The sequence below is a fragment of the Aquarana catesbeiana genome, linkage group LG01 (assembly GCF_042186555.1).
Source record: "Aquarana catesbeiana isolate 2022-GZ linkage group LG01, ASM4218655v1, whole genome shotgun sequence".
NCBI classification, from domain to species: Eukaryota; Metazoa; Chordata; class Amphibia; order Anura; family Ranidae; genus Aquarana; species Aquarana catesbeiana.
In genome coordinates this window covers 98,810,280-98,830,967 of record NC_133324.1, presented here as the reverse complement: position 1 = coordinate 98,830,967, position 20,688 = coordinate 98,810,280, and the positions used below count along the sequence as shown (strand labels likewise).

The following is a 20,688-nucleotide window of genomic DNA, read 5'->3' as shown; positions in this document are numbered from 1 at the left end:
GGGGGATTTATCAGTGCTGTTGGGGATTTATTAATGCTGCTGGGGAATTTATTGTTTCTGCTGGGAGATTCATCATTGCTGGCGGGATTTATCAATGCTGCTGGAGAATTTATCATTACTGGTGGGGGATTTATTAATGCTATTTGGGGATTTATCATTGAAGGCAGTAGATTTATTGATGCTGCTGGGGATTTATTTTTGCTGCTGGTTGATTTATTTTTGCTACTGGGGGATTTATTATCGCTGGCAGGGGATTTATCGATGCTACTAGGGGATTTATTGATGCTACTAGGGGATTTATTGATGTTGCTGGGGGATTTATTGTTGCTGATGGAGAATTTATCATTGCTGGTATTGGATTGACTGTTACTGCTGGGGGATTTATTATTGCTTTTGGGGCATTTATTGTTGCTTTTGGGGGATTTATCATTGCTGGCAAATGATTTATTGATGCTGATGGGGATTTATCAATGCTACGGGGGATTTATTGTTGCTGCTGAGGGATTTATCATTGCTGGAAAGTAATTTATTGATGCTGCTGGGGATTTATCAATGCTGCTGGGGATTTATCAATGCTGCTGGGAGATTTATCAATGGTACTAGGGGATTTAGGGATGCTGTGGCAGAGTTTATAATTACTGGCAGAAGACTTATGGATGCTGCTGGGGATTTATTGTTGCTGCTGGGGTATTTATTCATGCTGCTGGAGGATTTTAATGTTTCTGGGATGGAATTTTCTCGATGCTGTTGGGGGATTTCTCAATGCTGCTGGTGGATTTATGAATGCTACTAGGGAATTCATAATTGCTGGCGGGGGATTTATTGAAGCTGCTAGTGAATTTATTGTTGCTGGTAGAGAAATCTTTTGTTGCTGCCGGAGGATCTGTTCTTTTAAAGAGGGTTCTGCTGGGAGGTGAATGCAGAGTTGAGACAAGGGTGACCAGGTTAGGGTATAAATACCTGAACCTATTCTCTGAGAAAAAGAAAGTCCTGCCTAAGATCATATTAATGATCTTAGTAATGATTATGCTCTTATATAATAATAATAATAAAAAAAATGTATTTTATGAAATAAAGATGTGGTTTTAAATTCTGATGTTTTTTGCTCCCAGGAAATCTATACACATACAGAGGTGGTACCACACCCATTGTACTCTTTACTAATTCTGTAGTTTGGTAAGAGTAGATGAACATTTGTTTTGTTGTTCTAATAGTGCACTGTTCAGTTGTGATGTATGATCTTATGTAAAAAGTTTTGTATGCTAGTATCTTTGAGGCCGGGTTCACACCATTGCAAATTGGATGCGGGTTTCCCACATCCAGTTCGCAATACCAGGAGGTTTTCATTGCAATGTTTTTATTGCGGTTTTTCATAAAAGAACATAAGAAAGAACAGCAATAGACAAAATGTGTCATACATTGGGCAATATAAAAGAGATCATGTTAATGACAGCTCATGCCAAGTTCAATTAACAGTTATAAAGAATTGATATGAACACTATCGAAACTTGGCCAAGATTGAGATGTGTTCCTCCGCTCCCCTCAACAACCCATATGGGCGCAAACTGTGACGGGGTGGGGGGGGAGAGAAACACGGCTCATCGTAGATATACCAGCTATAATAGGTAAGATTAAAGTTGTTGGTATAAATATCTATTGCCGGATATGAGCGTTAGGATAACATGAACGTCAATGAACTAAAGATAGGAGTAACAGATGTTGCCGCCACTGCTAAAACAATGTAGGCTGCATACATAGACTGGTGCAACTTACTAAATTAATGTAACGGATGTGCAGAGATTAAGTAGTTAGAACAAATATGAACGAATATATAACATACATTAAACTTATTATCTAGGCTTAGAAAACACTTCATTGTACCATATGGACCATTGGGACCACTCGGCTTGTGTTGAGCATAGTTGGCCTTTGCTTGATCCAAACATACATTCATAAGTACTGTGCATTTGAGTAGTAGTTATGACTTCTGAGCAAGAAGGATTTAAAAAGCCAGTTACGTGTGACAATGAATTTAGCCGCTAATAGTATGTGTATAATTATACATCTGAGTGAGATGGGGAATTTCTCAATTCCTAAGTTTAAAAAGGCAAGTTCTGGAGAGGGATTTATCTGGATGTGAGTGACACTCTGGATGAGATTGAAAACATCAGACCAAGATTGAGAAAGGAATCTGCAAGACCACGGAATGTGTAAGAGTGAGCCGTGGGAGCCAAACTCTCTCCAACATAAGGGCGATATGGAGGAGTCTATTGTGTGTAGGATATGTGGGGTTCGATACCATCTGAAGGCAATCTTATATGATAGTTCCAATAAGTTGACTGATTTAGTTGATTTATATGGCACATTTAAGGCCTCTCTCCATTGACCCTCTGTGAAATGTGATCCCAGTTCAATCTTCCATTTGATCCGGGATTGAGTTTTAGTAAATAATGTTTTATTTTTTAGCGTTTGGCAAAAAAGTGATATACCTTTATTGTGTGGGCTCTCCTCAAAACAATATTTTCATATTTGGCTAGGAACGTTTTGGAATATTGCAGATGAGTGGATTAGGCAGTGGGTGATTCTAAAATATTGATAATACTCATTGGCAGAAAGATTGAACTCCTTTTGAAGTAAAAAGGGAAAGATTTAAGTACCCTGGATGTGGAAAGGTCCGAAGCTAGGGTGATGCCCCTCATTGTCAATGCTGAAATACTGATGTCAGGCGTTAGAAGGGAAATAGTATTTAGTGGAATGGGGATTGGGGTTAGGAAGCCCCTATGGGGTGATTTGAGGGTCAGATGTTGGAAGGCCGACATAGAAGCTAATACGGTAGGGGATAGGAGTGCATCCAAGAAGGTAAAGTCGCGTTCTGATGTGTGCTGGCATCTCAACACATCTTGCAATTGAAATTCTTTCAAAAGAGGACCCAAAGAGAGATTATGGCGTCTGCATGGGATGGAGGAGTCCAAATTGATATCCAGAGTTAGATTAAATTCTCCACACCAAAGAAGAGCACCTTTTTGAACAGCATCAATTTTCCTTTTAAGTTTTCTTAGGAAACTGATTTGGTGAACGTTTGGCGCATAGACGTTTACTAAAGTAAACAAGGAGTTGTTTAGGGACCATACAGCACCTTGTCTTGTAGTTGAAAGGTTATAGAATAATTGATTGCTATTAAAACCCCTCTTTTTTAGAGTCTGTGCATGCTGTGAAGATGTGAGGGAACTTGCTATTGGAGCAAATAGGTGGAGACTAGGCTTTTAAGTATGTTTCTTGCACACACAGAATGTCACAGTGAGAAATTCCTTAGCCGGTTTCCAGACGGAAGACCTTTTTACTGGGTAGTTGAGGCCTTTAGCATTTATTGTCAGGAGCTTGATAGTCATTTTGAATTTAGAGGAGACAAATAGTCAAAAGAGATCAAGATGCTAGATTGATAAGAGTACTGTAGAAGTTGTCTGCAAGGGATTAGCACAATAGAATATATGCAACCGAGGTTAAGTTGTATGGTAAGAAACACTAGAAATGGTAGGCATCAATCAACAAAACAAACACTGGAAAAATAAAAGAAAACGGACAACTGTGTGCCAAGTGGCCGAACAATCGGCCTTGCAGAAAAGTGCTGTGCACTTACTTGACTAAGTTGCGGGGAAAAAGTTCAAGTGGCCTAGTCAGAGCCATATATCAGTCCAGGATATAGAAGCTGACCTAGTAGGACCCCAATCAACATTTGGAGGAGTAGCGAGGGCGCTGAGTAAGTTGGACATCAGGAAGCGGATTAGAGTGCCTGCGATTCTCAGAAGGTGGATTCGTGTTTTCTGGGATTATTCCCCTTGAGTGGAGTCACTGCAAACCTTTATTCAGAGTGCTAGCTGTGAATTTAGTACCATTGTAAGTAATCAAAAGCTTAGCAGGATTTATCCATTGGTATGAAACATTATGGTTTCTCAATGCTGGTAACTGTATTCAGTTCTCTACGCATTTGGAGAGTATATTGTGATTAATCAGCAAATATTTGAAGGTGTGAATATGGATCAGGTAGGGATTGCCCACTTCTGGATTTCTGCATAATTTTGTTCATTGACATGGTAAAAGTGTATGCAGAAAATCACATCCCATGGGATGGTGTCAGGCAGGGATGGCGGTTTCGGCAAATGGTGGATACGGTCAATCACCATTTCCATATTTTTTAGGTCAGGCAGTAATGCTTTGAGAAGCCCTTTTGCATAGATTGCTAGCTCATGGGATTGCACTGTTTCCGCAATTCCTCTGATTTTTATGTTATTACGATGAAACCTGTCCTCCAGGTCCGCCAGCTTGCATTTGATCCAAGCATGATCCTAAAATTATCCTCATGTGTATCCACGAGGTCGTTTACGGTTGATGCAAAACCCCCCAGTTGGTTTTCAATTTGTGACACTCTGCCTGAAACTGAGGATATATCAGCATGTAGACGCTGCATAATGGATAGCATATCTGACTGCACAGAATTCCTTAGGGTGGATAGCATGTCTTTAAAGTGGTTGTAAACCCTTACAGACCACTTTGTGTGACAGGTAAGCCTATAATAAGGCTTACCTGTAGCTACCCAGGAGATCTCCTAAACCTGCAGGGTTTAGGAGATATCCCCTGTATTTGAAGCGCACTGACACAAACTGAAGCAACGGCACATATGTGCCGTTGCTTCAGTGAGTGTGCCGTTACCGTGCTCATGCTCGGGAGTGACATCATCGTGGCTCCGACCAATCACAGCGTCAAAACCGCGATACCCGGAAGTAACCCCCGGGAGTGATGTCGGCCGCCGGAGCGGTGTACGGGCACCGCAGCAAGGGCTTCGATCTCAGGTGAGTATTACATAATGAGCTAGTATGCTATGCATACTAGCTCATTATGCCTTTGTCTTGCATGTGTTGTTTTGTTTTTTTTTTTTAAAGTGGGTTTACACCCACTTTAAGTGTAGTGTCTAGTATAGGCTGATCATTAATAGGGAAGCTGACAAATGGGTCAGGAGCACTACAGGGGTTAACAGTATGCACACGGTTTAGGCTCACCTCTGGCCTTGCTATGTGGTCTGTGTCCAGCCTCATGCTAGCTTTAGCAGGGCTGCCTGTCAATGGAGTGCCTGGGGAAGATAAGGGCAAGCCTTGCTTAGGGTTGGTGAGCTCCATAAAGCCTTCCTTTCCATCTTCTATATTTTGGCACTGTGAGATTGAGAGCCGAGTGGGAACAGATGCAGACGCTGCAGCCGTGGTGCCATCTTGGATTCATCCAGCTGCCGGCTGGTTCAGATAGGCCATTATTTTCTGAGGGTGTCTGTCATCCTTTCTTTTGGTAGACATCATGCCATGCTGCAGGGGGGCTGAGGAGGGTCCCCAGGTGCAATTTTCATCCTGAAAGTACACCAGTACATAGAGCTCAGTGGAGAGCATCCATGCTGCACGGATGCCGGCCACGCCCCGCAATAGCAGGAGATTTTGACCGGCTCTCTATGGAGCCGGTTCACATATCTCGGCTGCAGGTCCGGTGCAAATTTGCAAAGGAGCCCTGTGCTCTTTTGGTCCATTTCAGTTCCGAATTCAGTCAAAAATTCGGGCTGAAATTGGACCTGAAACGGTGAACCAGGACACACTGGACCCCTGCTGGGAGTCGCATGCGGTGATGGTGTGAACCCAACCTAGAAGTGCAACCTCTTCAATCTCAGGATACTCATACCACAGGAGGACTACTTATTAATACTTTTCATGTCATCTGTAATCAATACTCATCATCATTTGAGTACAATACACACTGGCGGATGACAATGGCTACAAACAGTGTTGGGAAGACATTTAGCACATTCCGTACATCTGAGGCAATAAAGACTCTGCACTGAATGAAAGGCTCTGTATTAAAAAGAGAGGCTACGATTAGGTTTTGTGCTCAGAATCCAATTAACGCTGATTCATTTTGACCTTAAAATGAACAACGCAAACAAATCCACAACAAGGATGCCAAATAACTGTTAGGAGTAAATGGCTGGTTTATATTCAGATCATAAGACTTGGAGAACAGTGACAAAAAGTTAATGACCAAATCATTGTCACATATAAAGTTTATTCCATCTCATGCATGTTGATGTTAAGCAGCACAAAGGTATTACCAAATGGATGTGAATTTCATACATAATTGGAGTGTTAAAGCGGACCTATCATTAAAATTCACACTTTAATATGGTTTATTGTATTGTCTATTGTAAGTCACCAAACTATATATATATATATATATATATATGTGTATTACTGTGAAAAGGTTTTAGGCAGGTGTGAAAAAATGTGCAAAAAAAAATAGTGTAATGCCGCGTACACACGGTCGGACTTTTCGTCTACAAAAGTCCAACGGACGCCGACGGACTAAAGCTGGCTGGTAATCCGATCGTGTGTGGGCTTCTCCGGACTTTCAGCAGACTTTTTCAGCCTCAAATCCGACGGACTTTAGATTTGAAACATGCTTCAAATCTTTACGTCGTAACTACGATGGACCCCGAAATCCGCTCGTCTGTGTGCTAGTCCGACGGACAAAAACCCATGCTAGGGCAGCTATTGGCTACTGGCTATGAACTTCCTTATTTTAGTCCGGTGTACGTCATCACGTACGAATCCGTCGGACTTTTGTGTGGTCGTGTGTAGGCAAGTCCGTTCGTTAGAAAGTCTGCTGCAAGTCCGCCGAAAGTCCGCCGGAAGTCTGTCGGACAGGCTGTCGGACTTTTGTAGACGAAAAGTCCGACCGTGTGTACGCGGCATAAATGTAATGACGCTTCACCATGTGAACTCATAAATAAATATCCCAGTCTCTAAGTGGAATCTGGAAATGTGTATACAACATAGTCATATATGTGGAAAATTATATATAAATATATACATATAAGAACATTAATGAATAAAAAAATGCAAATAAAATTCCATTGTGACTGTGCCCAACACCAATGATACTTCCTGAAGACGCCAAGTACGGTAAAACGTACGTCGGTATGGGGATTCGTCACTTCCTGGATTCCCATGTAACCCCTATCTAAGTCCAGCATCCAGAACAAGGCATGGAGAGCACGCCAACGATACACCAACATACTTTATATGCACATGCTGTAGATCCCAAGTGCCAGGTTGGGCACGGTCACATGTGAGTGCAATATTTTCTAAGCTTGTTTTTAAAAAATTACCAATAAACATACTACGCTCTTCTTTGTGTCCCTGGTGGAGTACATCTTTACCTCCCTAGCTAAACCAGAGGGATCGTTGAAGTGGAATAGTGGAAGTCCAGAAACCAATGTGGTTTTCAAAAAGAGCATTTTGACCTCCTGTAATAAGAGGTCAAACATCTCAGGTGATTTGCTATCTACCCTCTGAGCACCCGAGGTGAAGCAACCAGAAGACATATACATTTGGAAGGAGTTTGTATTATTGGTGTTGGGCATAGTCACATTGGAATTTTATTTGCATTTTTTTTTAATTTACGTCCTTATATGTATATATTGATTTATCTTTTTCCACATATATGAATATGTTGTATACACATTTCCAGATTCCGTTTAGAGACTGGGATATTTATTTATGAGTTCACATGGTGAAGCACCATTACCTTTACACAATTTTTTTGCACATTTGAGAAGTGTCACTTCTCACTTTTTTAAAGGGGCAGCTACTCATCTTTGATGATACAATAGGGTGCCATTGTTTGTTTGCCAATAGGTGTGAAAAAATGCTGAAACTTAAGAAAGCTTTCAGAAATAGAAGTGTGATAAGTTTATTTTTTATCAATTAACAAAATGAGGAAAAAAGTAAATGAATTGAAGAGAAATCCAAATCAAACCAATATTTGGCATGACCACTCTTTTCTTTCAAAACAGCATCATTTCTTCTAGGTACACTTGCACACAGTTCTTGAAGGAACTTGGCAGGTAAGCTGTTCCAAACATCTTAAACAACTAACTACAGATCTTCTGTAGATGGGGCGCGCAAACCCTTCTGTCTCTTCATGTAATCCCATGATTACATGAGAAATGAGGGCTCTGTGGGGGCCAAATCCTCACTTCCAGGACTCCTTGTTCTTCTCAACACTGAAGATAGTTCTAAATGACATTGGCTGTATGTTTGGGGTTATTGTCCTGCTGCAGTATAAATTTGAGGGCAATCACACACCTCCCTGATGGTTTGGCATGATGGATAAGTATCTGCCTGTATTTCTCAGCACGGAGGACACCATTGATTCTGACCAATTCTCCAACTCCATTTGCAGAAATGCAGCTCCAAAAATCCAAGGAACCTTCACCATGCTTCACTGTTGCCTGCAGACACTCATTATTGTACCGCTCTCCAGCACTTCGGTGAACAAACTGACTCCTGCTACAGCCAAATATTTCACATTTTGACTCATCAGTCTAGAGCACTTGCTGCCATGTTTCTGCACCCCAGTTCCTATATTTTCATGCATAGTTGAGTCCCTTAGCCTTGTTTCCACGTTGTTGGCCGCAGTTCTTCCATGAAGACCACTTCTGGCCAGACGTCTCCGGACAGTAGATGGTAGAGGTGTGCCTGGGTCCCACTGGTTTCTACCAGTTCTGTGCTGGTGGCACTGTTGAACATCTTACAATGTTGAAGGGAAGTAAGCAAGATGTGTCATTCATCTGCTAAGTTTTCTTGGCCGGCCTCAAAATTGCCCGTTTCTTTGTGCTTCTTCAAAGGACTTGAACATCACATCTAGAAACCCAGTCTGCTTTGAAATCTTTGCCTGGGGGAGACATTGCTAATGCAGTATAACTACCTGTACCTTGTGTCTTGTTGCTGTGCTCAGTCTTGCCATGGTGTATGACCTTAGTCCTGTCTTGTGTCTTCCACAACCTCACCTTAGTAGCAGAGTTTGGCTGTTCCTCATCCAGTTTTAAGCTTCCTACACAGCTGCTTTTGTTTCAGTTAATGACTGTGTTTCAGCCTACATATGAAATTTATGATCATTAGCACCTGCTTGGTATATTTGGTTAATCAAACACCTACAAAATCCCAGACTTTGTACAAGTGTAAGAATTGATGCTAGCTTGAAGCCAAAGGGTAGTCACACCAAATATTGATTTGATTTAGATTTTTCTTCTGTTTGCTCATTTTGCATTTTGTAAATTGATAAAAAAAATTTTTTTTTTTAAAGAATTCTTACTTTAGATCATTTATTTACACCTGCCTAAAGCTTTTGCACAGTACTGTATATAAATACTGTACATATAAAATACAAAAATATCACTTGAGCTCCTTCATGTGACCTAGAGTCTTGGCATAGTTCATGCAGTCTATGGCTACCCGTAGCACTGTTGGTGCTTTACTTCACTGGAGACTACAGGGAAGTTTTTGTTTTCATACAGTTCTCCTTTTAATGTGCTTTAAATATTTTTATGATTTTTTGTTTACATTTCATTAGAACAGCCTTTCTCAACCGTGGAACCCTAGAGTTATTTTAGAAGTTGCTAGGGGTTCCCTAGAGAAGTGAGAAATGTGTGCCTCTCAGATAAATAACCACTAACAACAATGATCTTTTTAGCTATGACCATCACACTAATGTACTGTGAACTGTAGATATGTTAAGCATTAGCAATGGTTCCCTGAGACAAGACAGTTATTTTAAGCGTTTCTCCGTATAAAAATGATATAGAATCGTACTTATTTTATTTAAAACATTATTTAAATGAACATGTATGTTTATTCCATTAGTAGACTCCCAAGTTAGCAGGTAACAGTAGCAGCCATTTATAAAAATCCATTTTGAACAATCGAAATTGGCTGGCCATTGGCTATCTGTAGATGTCACAATGTACCTATCAGCATACAAATCATTTCCCATTGTGATCGCTTGGAATGATCAACTCATGCCTATGGGATTGGAATTGACAGTGGTGAACTGTATAGGACTATTTACAGAACAAACTCAGGAGAGAAGCAGTGTACTTGTCTGCCAAAAACTCAACAAAACAAACCTTATCTTGTAACAGAAGGTGTTTCTCCGATTCCTGTATATAGTAGCAAACCACAAACTCCTAAATCTTTAAAGCAACATCTGCGACTTTGTAATTTTGAGCTCCTCCACCTTCTGTCCATACCCAACATGCCACAATGCAATGTGGAAAACATATGGAGAGGCATCTCACTGTGATATGGTGTGGATGGGCCGATTCTCAAATTAATGAAAAGTTAACATTTACATAAAAGTGTGGAGGGGGGGTCCTGGATCAAAGTGGAGGTGTTTCCACATTTGCTGTTAAGTCATACAGGCACTGTAACATGCTTTCTATTATATATTAGGGTTAGCTTTATGCTTTTAATCTTGTGACAGGTGCTTCTTAAGGTGAATCAGAACCATACACATAAATCCCCAACAGGATCTGCTAGGCTCATCAATGTCAAGCTATATTTCTGTACAATACTTGTATCTAACAAACCAATATTAACAGAAAGCCAGAAACTATACTATAAGAAAACATGTCCTGTCTGGTGAGCAATGCTTTGATGTCTGCAAGAAAATGGGAGGGAAGGTCTACCACAAAATGTAGCACTAAACAAGGCAGCAGCAACTTGGACTAGAGAGGTGTTTCTTGTATAGGTGCCCAAACAGCTCTGCAACAACTTCTTACTATCAGTTGGAGTTACTTTCCCTCCTCCAATCAGCATTATTGCTGCCCTGAATCTGATTGGTGCCTGTGGGGGAAAGCTCTAGCTCTCGTAAGGGCAACTGAAGCGTACAGTTCCATATGGTTTCCAAGAGAGAAGAAGGTGAGAAGGTGAAGGAAGCAGAGGTGGAATTAGGAACCCCACTTTGGTGTGTTCCTTGGACCCATTTCATGTAGAACTCAATATACTTGTTGTATCGATGCTTAAATATTACAATAAACAATAATTTGCCTACCTTACTGTGTATGACAACATATTTTTGTAAAAACTATATATCAGAAGCATGAGATGTAATATATTTGTAAGCAAAGGCACTTACCCTCAGCATTGGTCCATTTTGAAAAACATGGGGCTCATCACAAACCACACAGTACTCGTTGAGCACAGGTATTCTTTGCTCAGCAAACTCTATTGTCTTAGAGGAAAAAAATGAAAAATGCTGTTTACCAAAGAAGATTTACTAACAAAGCAACACACAGTATAACAAAACTCTGCAAATGTGACCCCTGGTAACTGTGACTACTAGTAATCACTGCATGTGCCCTAAACTATTTCAGATAACAATTTCCAGCCACGCTGTCTCCCAAGAAATCCAACCACAGTATCTTAATTCACCTCCAACCACACCGTTTCCTATAATGTCCAATTACATTGTCCCCTTAACATCCAACCGCACTCCACCCAATAATTTCCAACCACACTATTCCTTAAAACATCTAGCCACACTGTCCTCCATAATATCCCCCACATTGTTCCCCATACCATACAAACACACGGTTCCCTACAATGTCCTGCTGCCTTCCCCTAACATCCAACCTCACCATCTTTCATAATCTCACACTACGCTGTCCCCCATAACATCCTACCCTGCCATCCTTCATAATGTCACACTACTGTCCTCCATACTATCCAACCCCGCCATTCTTCATTATGTCAGATCACACTGTTCTACATACCATCCAACCCCACCATCCTTCATCATGTCCAACCACATTGTTTCCCATAACATTCAAACATACAGTTCTCTATAATGTCCTTCTGCACTCCCATAACATCCAACCCAGCCACACTGTCACAGACACACTGTCCCCCAACCACTACTTTCATTCTTGGTAGTTGAAAGTATTTATTGTTCCCCACTGGAAATGTATTTTGGGTAATGCCACCATGGTCAAGCTACAATCATCTAAAAATTAACTATACAGTGTTATAAATACAATATTACTTTATTTCTTCAGATTTCACATGGTAACAAGCAAATGTGAACATACTGAAATGAGCACAGCGGAAACTCTAATTTCTGCTTGCTGATCTGCTTCTTCTATCTTTACCCTCTTTTTTCCATCATAGTTGGAAGGAACTTCTGTAACTCTCAGGAGCAAGTTAAAGCCCATTCCATCAATTAAAATAATAAATGTGTTATACTTACCTGCTCTGTGCAATGGTTTTGCAGCACAGCTCTGCTCCACCCCCTGCTCACAGGATTCGATTGACAGCAGAAGAGGCCAATGGCTCCCAATGCTGCCTAGGTGAGCAGAGAGGGGCACCATGCTTGATCAAGATAGGACTCAGGTAAGTTTAAAGGGTGATAAGAGGGTGATACAGACACTGGGACATTTTTATCTTAATGCAGGGAATGCATTGTGGTATAAAATGTCCAGGCTTTAGAACTGCCCAGCTCCAGGATATGGGTAACCCCCACTACCCTCTCTGAGATCACTGGAATAAAAAAACAAAAAACATTTTAAATCCCCATTTTTACTTACCTTAAGCCATGGTCATCCAGCACTTCTGTCTGTTCTGTCTCCTCTTCATTTACTACCTAGATGGGTCCTTCTTCTGGGTGTCAACATCAATGCCCATATGATGTGGACAATTCTTATTGACTGGCCAGTGAACGGCTCTGGATCCAGACAACTACTGACATCAGACCAGGGGGGGGTAAGGGGACCAGCCACAGAGGGTTAACATGTGGCACTAGACTAGTAGTCTCCATAGGCGAAAAACGGAATCAACAACGGACCTGGCTAGGGGGACTCAGGTGAGAACAACTGGCTTCACCAGGTAGGGAAACCTTAATACCTGGCAGGATGGGTTCAAAGGGGGGTGGAAAAATATGATTTTGCCTGAAGTTGGGTGTTAAGAACCATCAAAATCCAACCTAATTTTGCCTTTCCACTAACTTTAATGTAAATCACCAAAACAATAACATTTCAGTAAAATTGCTGCTTTTTCGCTGCTTTTTCCTAAAATGTCAAGAGAATGAAAACTCTTAATTTCACTAATTCCTAGTGACTTCATCATTTGTGATTGTCCTGTCCAAACCAGAAAGCCCTGACTAGTACAGTATGTACAGGGTCTAACAATGCTTGAGAAATCTTACTTAGATAACAGCCTCATTTGTCATCCATTAGCTGTAAGAACAAGAGAGGTTAATGATAAAGCCACTGGGGGATTTATCAGGGACATCATGTGGAAAATAAATGCGTAGAGTAGAGTCAGTGTGAAATTTGTCTCAAATGTTGAGAAATGCCATATATTAACTTCTGTGAGCTCCTCTCGGTCAGAAAAGTCATTGTGACATTTTCAAGTCTACCATTTCATTCAAATATTACCAGCAGCATTTGTAATAAAAAAACATTAAACATGACATTACCTGTACGAGAAATCCATGTGCTCGTGCTGGCACGCTTTTTGCATTATTGGTAGGCTAAAAGACAGATCAATATACATACAATGATTTTAATAATATATTCCATTGTAAGGTACACAGATACATACTGTAGCTTTATCACATTTGTATTAGACATTAAAGGAAACCTGTTACAAAAGGAACATGGCAGAGGCCATTGCTGACCATCGAAGCCTACATTTTATTATTTTCTTCCTTTACAGGATAAATTAAAGGTTATCAAAAGTCAAAGTAGGGGAGGTGTTAAAACCACTGTGAGGTTTTATTTGCTGGCTTTGTCCTTGATAGAGAGATAGTCACTATCTTTATTTTTCCTAGTGACCACTGGATCTGGTAAAGTAGGTGATATGAAATCCAAAATTTTAAATTTCTCACTGGAACAGGAGTTGACGGGAAATCTTTACATGGGACACCTGTATCAGTGGCAAATGTCTAAAAATGGGATTTCCCCTCACTTTGGAGAGCATTTCTCCCATTTTGAAGCTGTATCTCCAGTTGGACAGTTAGTCTTTGGAAAGTTTGGACTTTAGATAAAATTTTAGCACACGTCCAAATAGTTTAGAGTAGTGGTCTCCAAACTGTGGCCTGGGCCCTAATTCAGCCCTTTGCTTGCCTTTTTCCAGCCCTTGGGGCACCATTTCTGACAATGATACAAGACACTATTCCTCCTACTGACACCAATGAGGCACCCTTTATTCCACTGACACCAATGGTGGTGTCAGTGGCATTATTCCTCCCACTCCTATTATGCAACAATGGGGTGCTATTCCTTCCATTGACACCAACAATGGGGCATACGTTCTGCCATTGATACCATTAACGGGGCACAGATCCTCCTTTTGGTTTCCAATAATGGGGCAATATTCCTCCCATTGATATCAATATGGAGGCACTATTCCTCCCATTAAAGGAGAAGTATGGCCAAAGCACTTACTTCTGCACTCCTGTAACCCAGATTCAGCAAACAGCGGTCTAAAGTCCACTGTTGGCTGGCATCACATAGCCGGTTCAGGCTCTGCAGGGATTCTGATGATCAACCCAGATGTCTAACCGGTAACTGGCTCAGCCTCTCAGCACACTGTTGGGAGCCTGAGCCAGCTGCTTCTGGCCCATCCACAGCCCGGTGCAGGAGGGGCAAAGCACAGAGCGGTGACTGACAGTCACCGCTCTGTGCTCAGAGCTGATTCAAGAACTGAGTGATCAGGGGTCTTTAATCACTTGCCTACTAGGCACTTACACCCCCTTCCTGTCCAAGCAATTTTTCAGCTTTCAGCGCTGTCGCACTTTGAATGACAATTGCGCGGCCATGCTACACTGTACCCAAACAAATTTTTTTCATTTTCTTCACACAACTAGAGCTTTCTTTTGGTGGTATTTAATCACTGCTGGGGTTTTTATTTTTTACAAAAAAAAAAAAAGACCAAAAATTTAGAAAAAAAAATGTTTTTTACTTTTTTTCTGTCAGTAAATTTTGTAACTAAGTAATTTTTCGCCTTCACTGATGTGCGCTGATGAGGCGCCACTGATGGGCACTGATAGGCTGAACTGGTGGGCATTGTTGAGGTGGCACTTATGGGCACTGATGAGGCGGCACTTACGGGCACTGATGAGGTGGCACTGATGAGGAGGCACTAATATGCCGCACTTATGGGCAATGATAGGTGGCACTGATATGTGGCACTGATGAGCACTGAAAGGCAGCACTGATGAGCACTGTTGGGTGGCACTGATGGGCACTAATAGGCGGCACTGGTGGGCACTGATAGGCTGCACTGGTGGGCACGGATAGGCGGCATGGATAGGTGGTACAGATGGGCACTGAAGGGCATTGATGGGCATTGATGGGTGGCACTGATGGGCAGCACTGATTGCTAGCACTGACTGGCATCGCTAATGGGCACTGATTGTTGGCACTTGTGGGCAGTGGTGGGCACTGATTGATGCACTGGTGGGCACTATATGCTGGCATTGGTGGGTAATGGTGGGCACTGTTTGTGACACTGTATTTATTTATTGTAATCAGGGCACTGATGATCAGTGCCCTGATTACATCCCTAGATGTCCCCCTGTGAGGAGATGCCACTGATTGGCTCTTCTCTCCTCACCCTCTGTCAGTGTGAGGCGAGGAGAGCCGATTACCCGCATCTCCTTGTTTACATGTGACCGGCTGTGATTGGACGCAGCCCTGATCGCCGCACTGCGTGCCCCCGCAGGTGCGCGAGAGCGGTCGTTCTGGGACGCCGTCATATGAGGGTGAGTAGCTGCACCGCCCCGCCGTCATTTGAGGGTGGGAGGGCAGCAAGCAGTTAAACGTCCAGTTCTCATTGTAGAGGCGGCGGGGGGACAGCTCCAGCTCAGATCGATGCTGCAGTTATCTTGGTGGGTATGAACGTTTATTATTTTGTATTTTTGAAATTCTCATTTAACAAAATGATGGGGCACTATTCCACTCGTTGACACAAATGATGGAGCATTATTTCCTCCATTGACACAAATCATGGGGCACTATTTCTCCAGTTGACACCCACAATGGGGCACAATTCTTCCCACTGACACCAACAGTGGGACATTATAACTCCTACTAATATAAATGAATAGGCACTGTTCTTCCTCCTACTGACCACAGGGTACTATGTAATTTGTTTTTGCTCCCACTGACCACTAAGCCTGAGGCATTGTTACTGCTACTGATGCCGGGGCATTTTCAACTCCCACTGGCCACAGTCAATCCCCCTAAAGTCTGAAAGATAATAAACTGTCCCTTTTGTTTAGAAAGTTTGCATACCCCCTGGTTTAGAAAGCAATAAAATTATGCATTAGCAAACCATCAAAAAATAACATTACAGGGTTTCAGCACATAGTAGAGCATAGTAGACTGAATATATGCTTGTTAAATACCTCTGTCCTAAATGCAAGCTATTAACTTAATTCTCCACTGTATGTCCTGGTCAGACACAAATAAAGCCACTACAAGCCTCTCAATGTCCCGAGTTCTTGTGCAGGCGCATTAAAAATGACATCCGGCAAAAATGCAACTGAATAGTACAGGTGTGTTGATTGGTGCAACCATCAAGAGACTTGCACTGGATGCCTGTTGTAACGGGCAATAATGTATGTACTGTAAGACCGCGCTTAGGATGAGTGTGCGTAGGTGTGCTGCCTCCCCTTAGGGAACTCTAAATGATGAATAACAAAAAGATGGGAAATATGGCGCTACCTACTGGTAAAAGATGACACCAATATCAAAACTAACATAAATAACCTTGGTGGGAGAGCTGGGGGGAGCATAAATGTTGCACTGGAACTATGTGTACTTCACTAATACACAATACATGTAACCCCCACCTCAAATAAAGTGACTGTGCTATCTATGTGAAAAATTGTTTGTAACCTACAGGTGGGTAGTGAAATCACATCATACATACACAAATAATATACTGTATATGTGCCCAAAAATACTGCACAAGTTGCCCACCGCGTAGTCACAAGCCGCAAGTATATAACAGGTATAATTAAGTGTGTCAGGTGTGTGTCATTAGCTACAAGCCCAAAGGAAAAAGACACATATGTGTCCAATAAGCTATGCATGATATCCTGAAACTTCCCTATTAATAAACACTTCAGCTGTCAGGATGTGAAAATACGTGAGGATAATATAAAGTAAATTAGTAAAAAATAGAATACAGATAAGTATCACATGTATACGTGAAAAACAACCACAATCAAGGGTGTGTAAATAAACTAAGGCTAAGAAAAAAGTTCATATATAAATAAATAAATGACAGTCCATATGGTGCTCCTCGGATATAACACATAAAAAATATATGTTAGGTGACTTCAGTGCTCGCAGTGTCCACAGGTGACTTCTGTGCTCCCCCTCAAGGGTCCCCTCTCACCAAATCCAGTCACCCCACTGGGGCAATGCGCATGTGGATACACTCAGTGCGACCAATCCTCCACCAAGACTGTTAGTATGGTTCCAAAAATGCCAGCAAATGAACAGCACCTCCTCTTTGCTAAAGAGGGACCTTGCCATGTCCACCTAGATGGAGATCCTGCTTGTGATCAGGGTTACATCCTGCCAGGATCATTCAACATAGAGGGTCCCCTCGACACTTGATATATAAAATGGTAACATTTAAGTTCTTGGCTCTACAACAGATACTAAACATGAGCTGATTTTCACAGTTTGACAGAGCAGATTGTTCAGAAAAACATACAGATGTGCAAGTACCTCAAATGATAATCATTTCAAATAATTACCAGGACATCCTGCATTAGAAAGGAGCATAAGTAAGGTATTCAAGGTCATAAAGTAAAATATGAAAGCAAGGAGTCAGTCCACCCAAAAGTCATATTTCATTAAAATACCGGGGAGTTAAGGCTCAACTCTAGGCACAGCTAATTTATGGGGTTTTTTTAATCTTTAATTAGCATATAAATTTAGATTTTTTTATTTACTACTTCAGGAGCTCCACTGCGCAATTCTAATAAATACAGCAGGGAACTGCACTTCTGGCTCCCTGCTGTATCAGAACAGTGTACATGATTAACACCAGTTCAAGTGTTGTGCCGCCATCCTCCTCAATCTGCTGCGCAATTCATGAAGCACAATCGCTGGAGTATCATTGGCTTGGGGGGGGGGGGGGGCTTTATAGACACTATCAATTTTCCTTGAATATGCAAAGTGACAGTTTCTCTTTTAAGACTATGTAAACCCAAGAACAAATATTTATTATATATTGCAGCTTACCAATCCTTAGATCTGGTGGCTGCATTGGCTTTCTTTTCACAGGGTTTCCCTCCCCTACTGACCTGGTGATCCTGCAAGTAACACACAAAGCTCATTCACTGTGCTATATCTACGAAGCAGCAGTGTTGTCACCCTAGGACAACCCCCATTAACATGAGGAGAGTGGTTCTGTAATCCACAGACAGTGAATTGAGCATAGCTCCCAACTGTCCCTGATTTCGAGGGACCGTCCCTGATTTGGAGCAATGTCCCTCTGTCCCTCTTTCCTCCTCATTTGTCCCTCATTTTGGTCTGATCCATATAGTTGTATATAAAATGCACTTTTTATCTCTCAAAAAGTGTTTCCTAGTGCTAAACCTTTCATCCAAATTCTAAATTGGTGCATTTGTAAATTTGAAAAGCCAATATAAAGGAATAGTAATGGTAAAAAAAGCTCTTGTGGATTTAATTAACCTTTTGTTTTGGTTAATTCTCCTTTAAGAGGGTGTGGCAGGGGTGTGTCCTATGCCTGCAGACATTTGCTAGTAGGTGTCCCTCATTCCCATCTCAAAATGTTGGGAGGTATGATTGAGAACAATGTTAGCTGATAAAAAGTAGCAGAAACAGAGTGTGCAGCAAGTGATCAACTCATTAGATTTCTGGCAAAATCAGCAAAACTCTTTCAATGGTATATTTAACAGTCCAAATGGGAACAAATAATGTTCATAGTTAAGGTTTACATACAATTCAGGTTCCTGGGTCTGTACATCAGCTGTATTCACTGTATGGGGTGTTTGTGTTGTGTTGTGCTGCTTGTGTTACTTTATAATAAAGATGGAGCCCCCTTCTAGTGTAGGATGCTAGGCAAATTTCGTTTTTGGCTCCTTCTGTAGTCCAGGGAGCAGTGAATGTTTGTTCTGGTCTGTTCAGGGTTTCACAAGCTGGAAGTTTAATTGTTTCCCCCTGCCTCTGCAAGAAGCTTCGTGAACATAGAGAGGGGGATTCAAATGACCAGCCTAAATATTTATCACGGCCTGGCCAATCCCTAATGAGGAGTGCCCAGAAGGTGGTTGGGGAGATGATAAATATATTGAAGCCCTGGAAAGATTGCTCTCTCTCCACAGGAAGGTTGCAAGCCTTTGGGGGGGGGGGGGGGGTGTGACTGCTGCCCCTCTGAGGTAGCCCGTGGACTGTGTAGCTGTTCTTAAGGTCTCAATGGTGTCAGGGCTAAGGGCCTGGAGTTATCTTCTTGACGAGCTGGCTGTGGGACCTCGTCATAAGGGATTTGGTCTAGAGAAGAATTGTCTCCCTTACTGGGCCATGCCCAAAAGAAGCTGTAATGTGTGCAGCTGTCCTGGGTACTTGTGAGTAATGACTCTGAATTGGTTCCTGGTAATTTTGTGTGCTTTTGAGAAATAGGTGCCAGAGATAGCTTGAACTGAGGCAGCTCTCACATGGTCTCAGAGTACTTCCCCTGTCCTCAGCAGAATCCTGGAGTGTGAGCCTAGGGAAAATTGTCTTCTTGTTTACTGTAAAGCGATTTATATAGCACCAACAGTTTGTGCAGAGCTTTACGAAATAAGAGTGACATTATTGTTACAATAAAATTCAATACAAGAGGTTTAGGAGAATGGAATGTAGAATGGAATATAACTCGTACTGAGTTAGGAATTGTGGCTGGAGGATCTCATTGTTGGCATATTCAGGGCATGTAAGCAACCAGGAGCTCATAAGTCAATACCTATAACTTACTAAAATCTTACTTTTGGGTGAACTAACTCTTTAAAGTTTAAAATGTTGATGACTGTTGGTTCCCTTTTCTCCACAGAAAAGAGAATGATCCTAATAGTGATCTGGAGCTCAGGATCATGTATGCTATGAGGAAGATCACAAAGTTCAGTGATTTGGTCAGTTTAAAAGGCAAATGTATAATTCTTGGACCTTACTGAAGACAAGTCTGCCTGTCACCTGACACCAGCAGTACAAACCCAGCATCTTTCGCAGCACTAAACAAATAAGAACTTTGCGGCCCATTTAAGCTGCGTTCACTTTCCACTGAGCAGGCAACAAGGCGACAAGGCAAAGACAGATGTCCTGCCCATGAGTCGAGGTCCCAACGGAAGGCAAGCTTTAGAATCCAGGACCAAGAGTGCTGCTTCTCCTGGCAGATTAATTAATTAGATATAAAAGAGGAGGGGATGGCTTCCCTACAAGAGACAGTATATGTAACTATCATTAGTATAATTAGGATAATCAATATAAGCAATCCATCTTATAGCCATTATAAGTCACTCTACCTGTCTGTGATTTCCCACCTAACTCTTCATACCCTCTGGTAACTGACTCCACTCTTCTCTTAAACACTGGCCTAACTGAACTCTAATTGTGCCTTACTAAGAATTAGAATCTGCTGTCTATACTTGCTTGTTGATTTATTTTTGAAAGTGTCACTTATTTTGTTATTACGCTGCCTTGAACAAGATCAAACATTTAACCTTATCCTGTTGCCCCCTCTTGCATTGCACTCTGTCCAGGCCAGATTTAAACCCAACCCACCCCAACCCACCCACGAGCCT

General features: G+C 41.7%; 1 protein-coding gene across 2 annotated transcripts in view; it reads right to left on the bottom strand.

The window, feature by feature from the left end:
* The window catches only part of PARP8 (poly(ADP-ribose) polymerase family member 8), a 416,167-nt gene that overhangs the window by 63,220 nt on the left and 332,259 nt on the right, over positions 1–20,688 (bottom strand). For both annotated transcript variants that reach the window (XM_073622188.1, XM_073622196.1), the window contains exons 13-14: positions 13,345–13,398; positions 11,008–11,103 (exon numbers count right to left, since the gene is read on the bottom strand). In XM_073622188.1, coding sequence (XP_073478289.1) covers positions 11,008–11,103; positions 13,345–13,398 — 150 coding nt within the window. The remainder of the gene's footprint in view (positions 1–11,007; positions 11,104–13,344; positions 13,399–20,688) is intronic.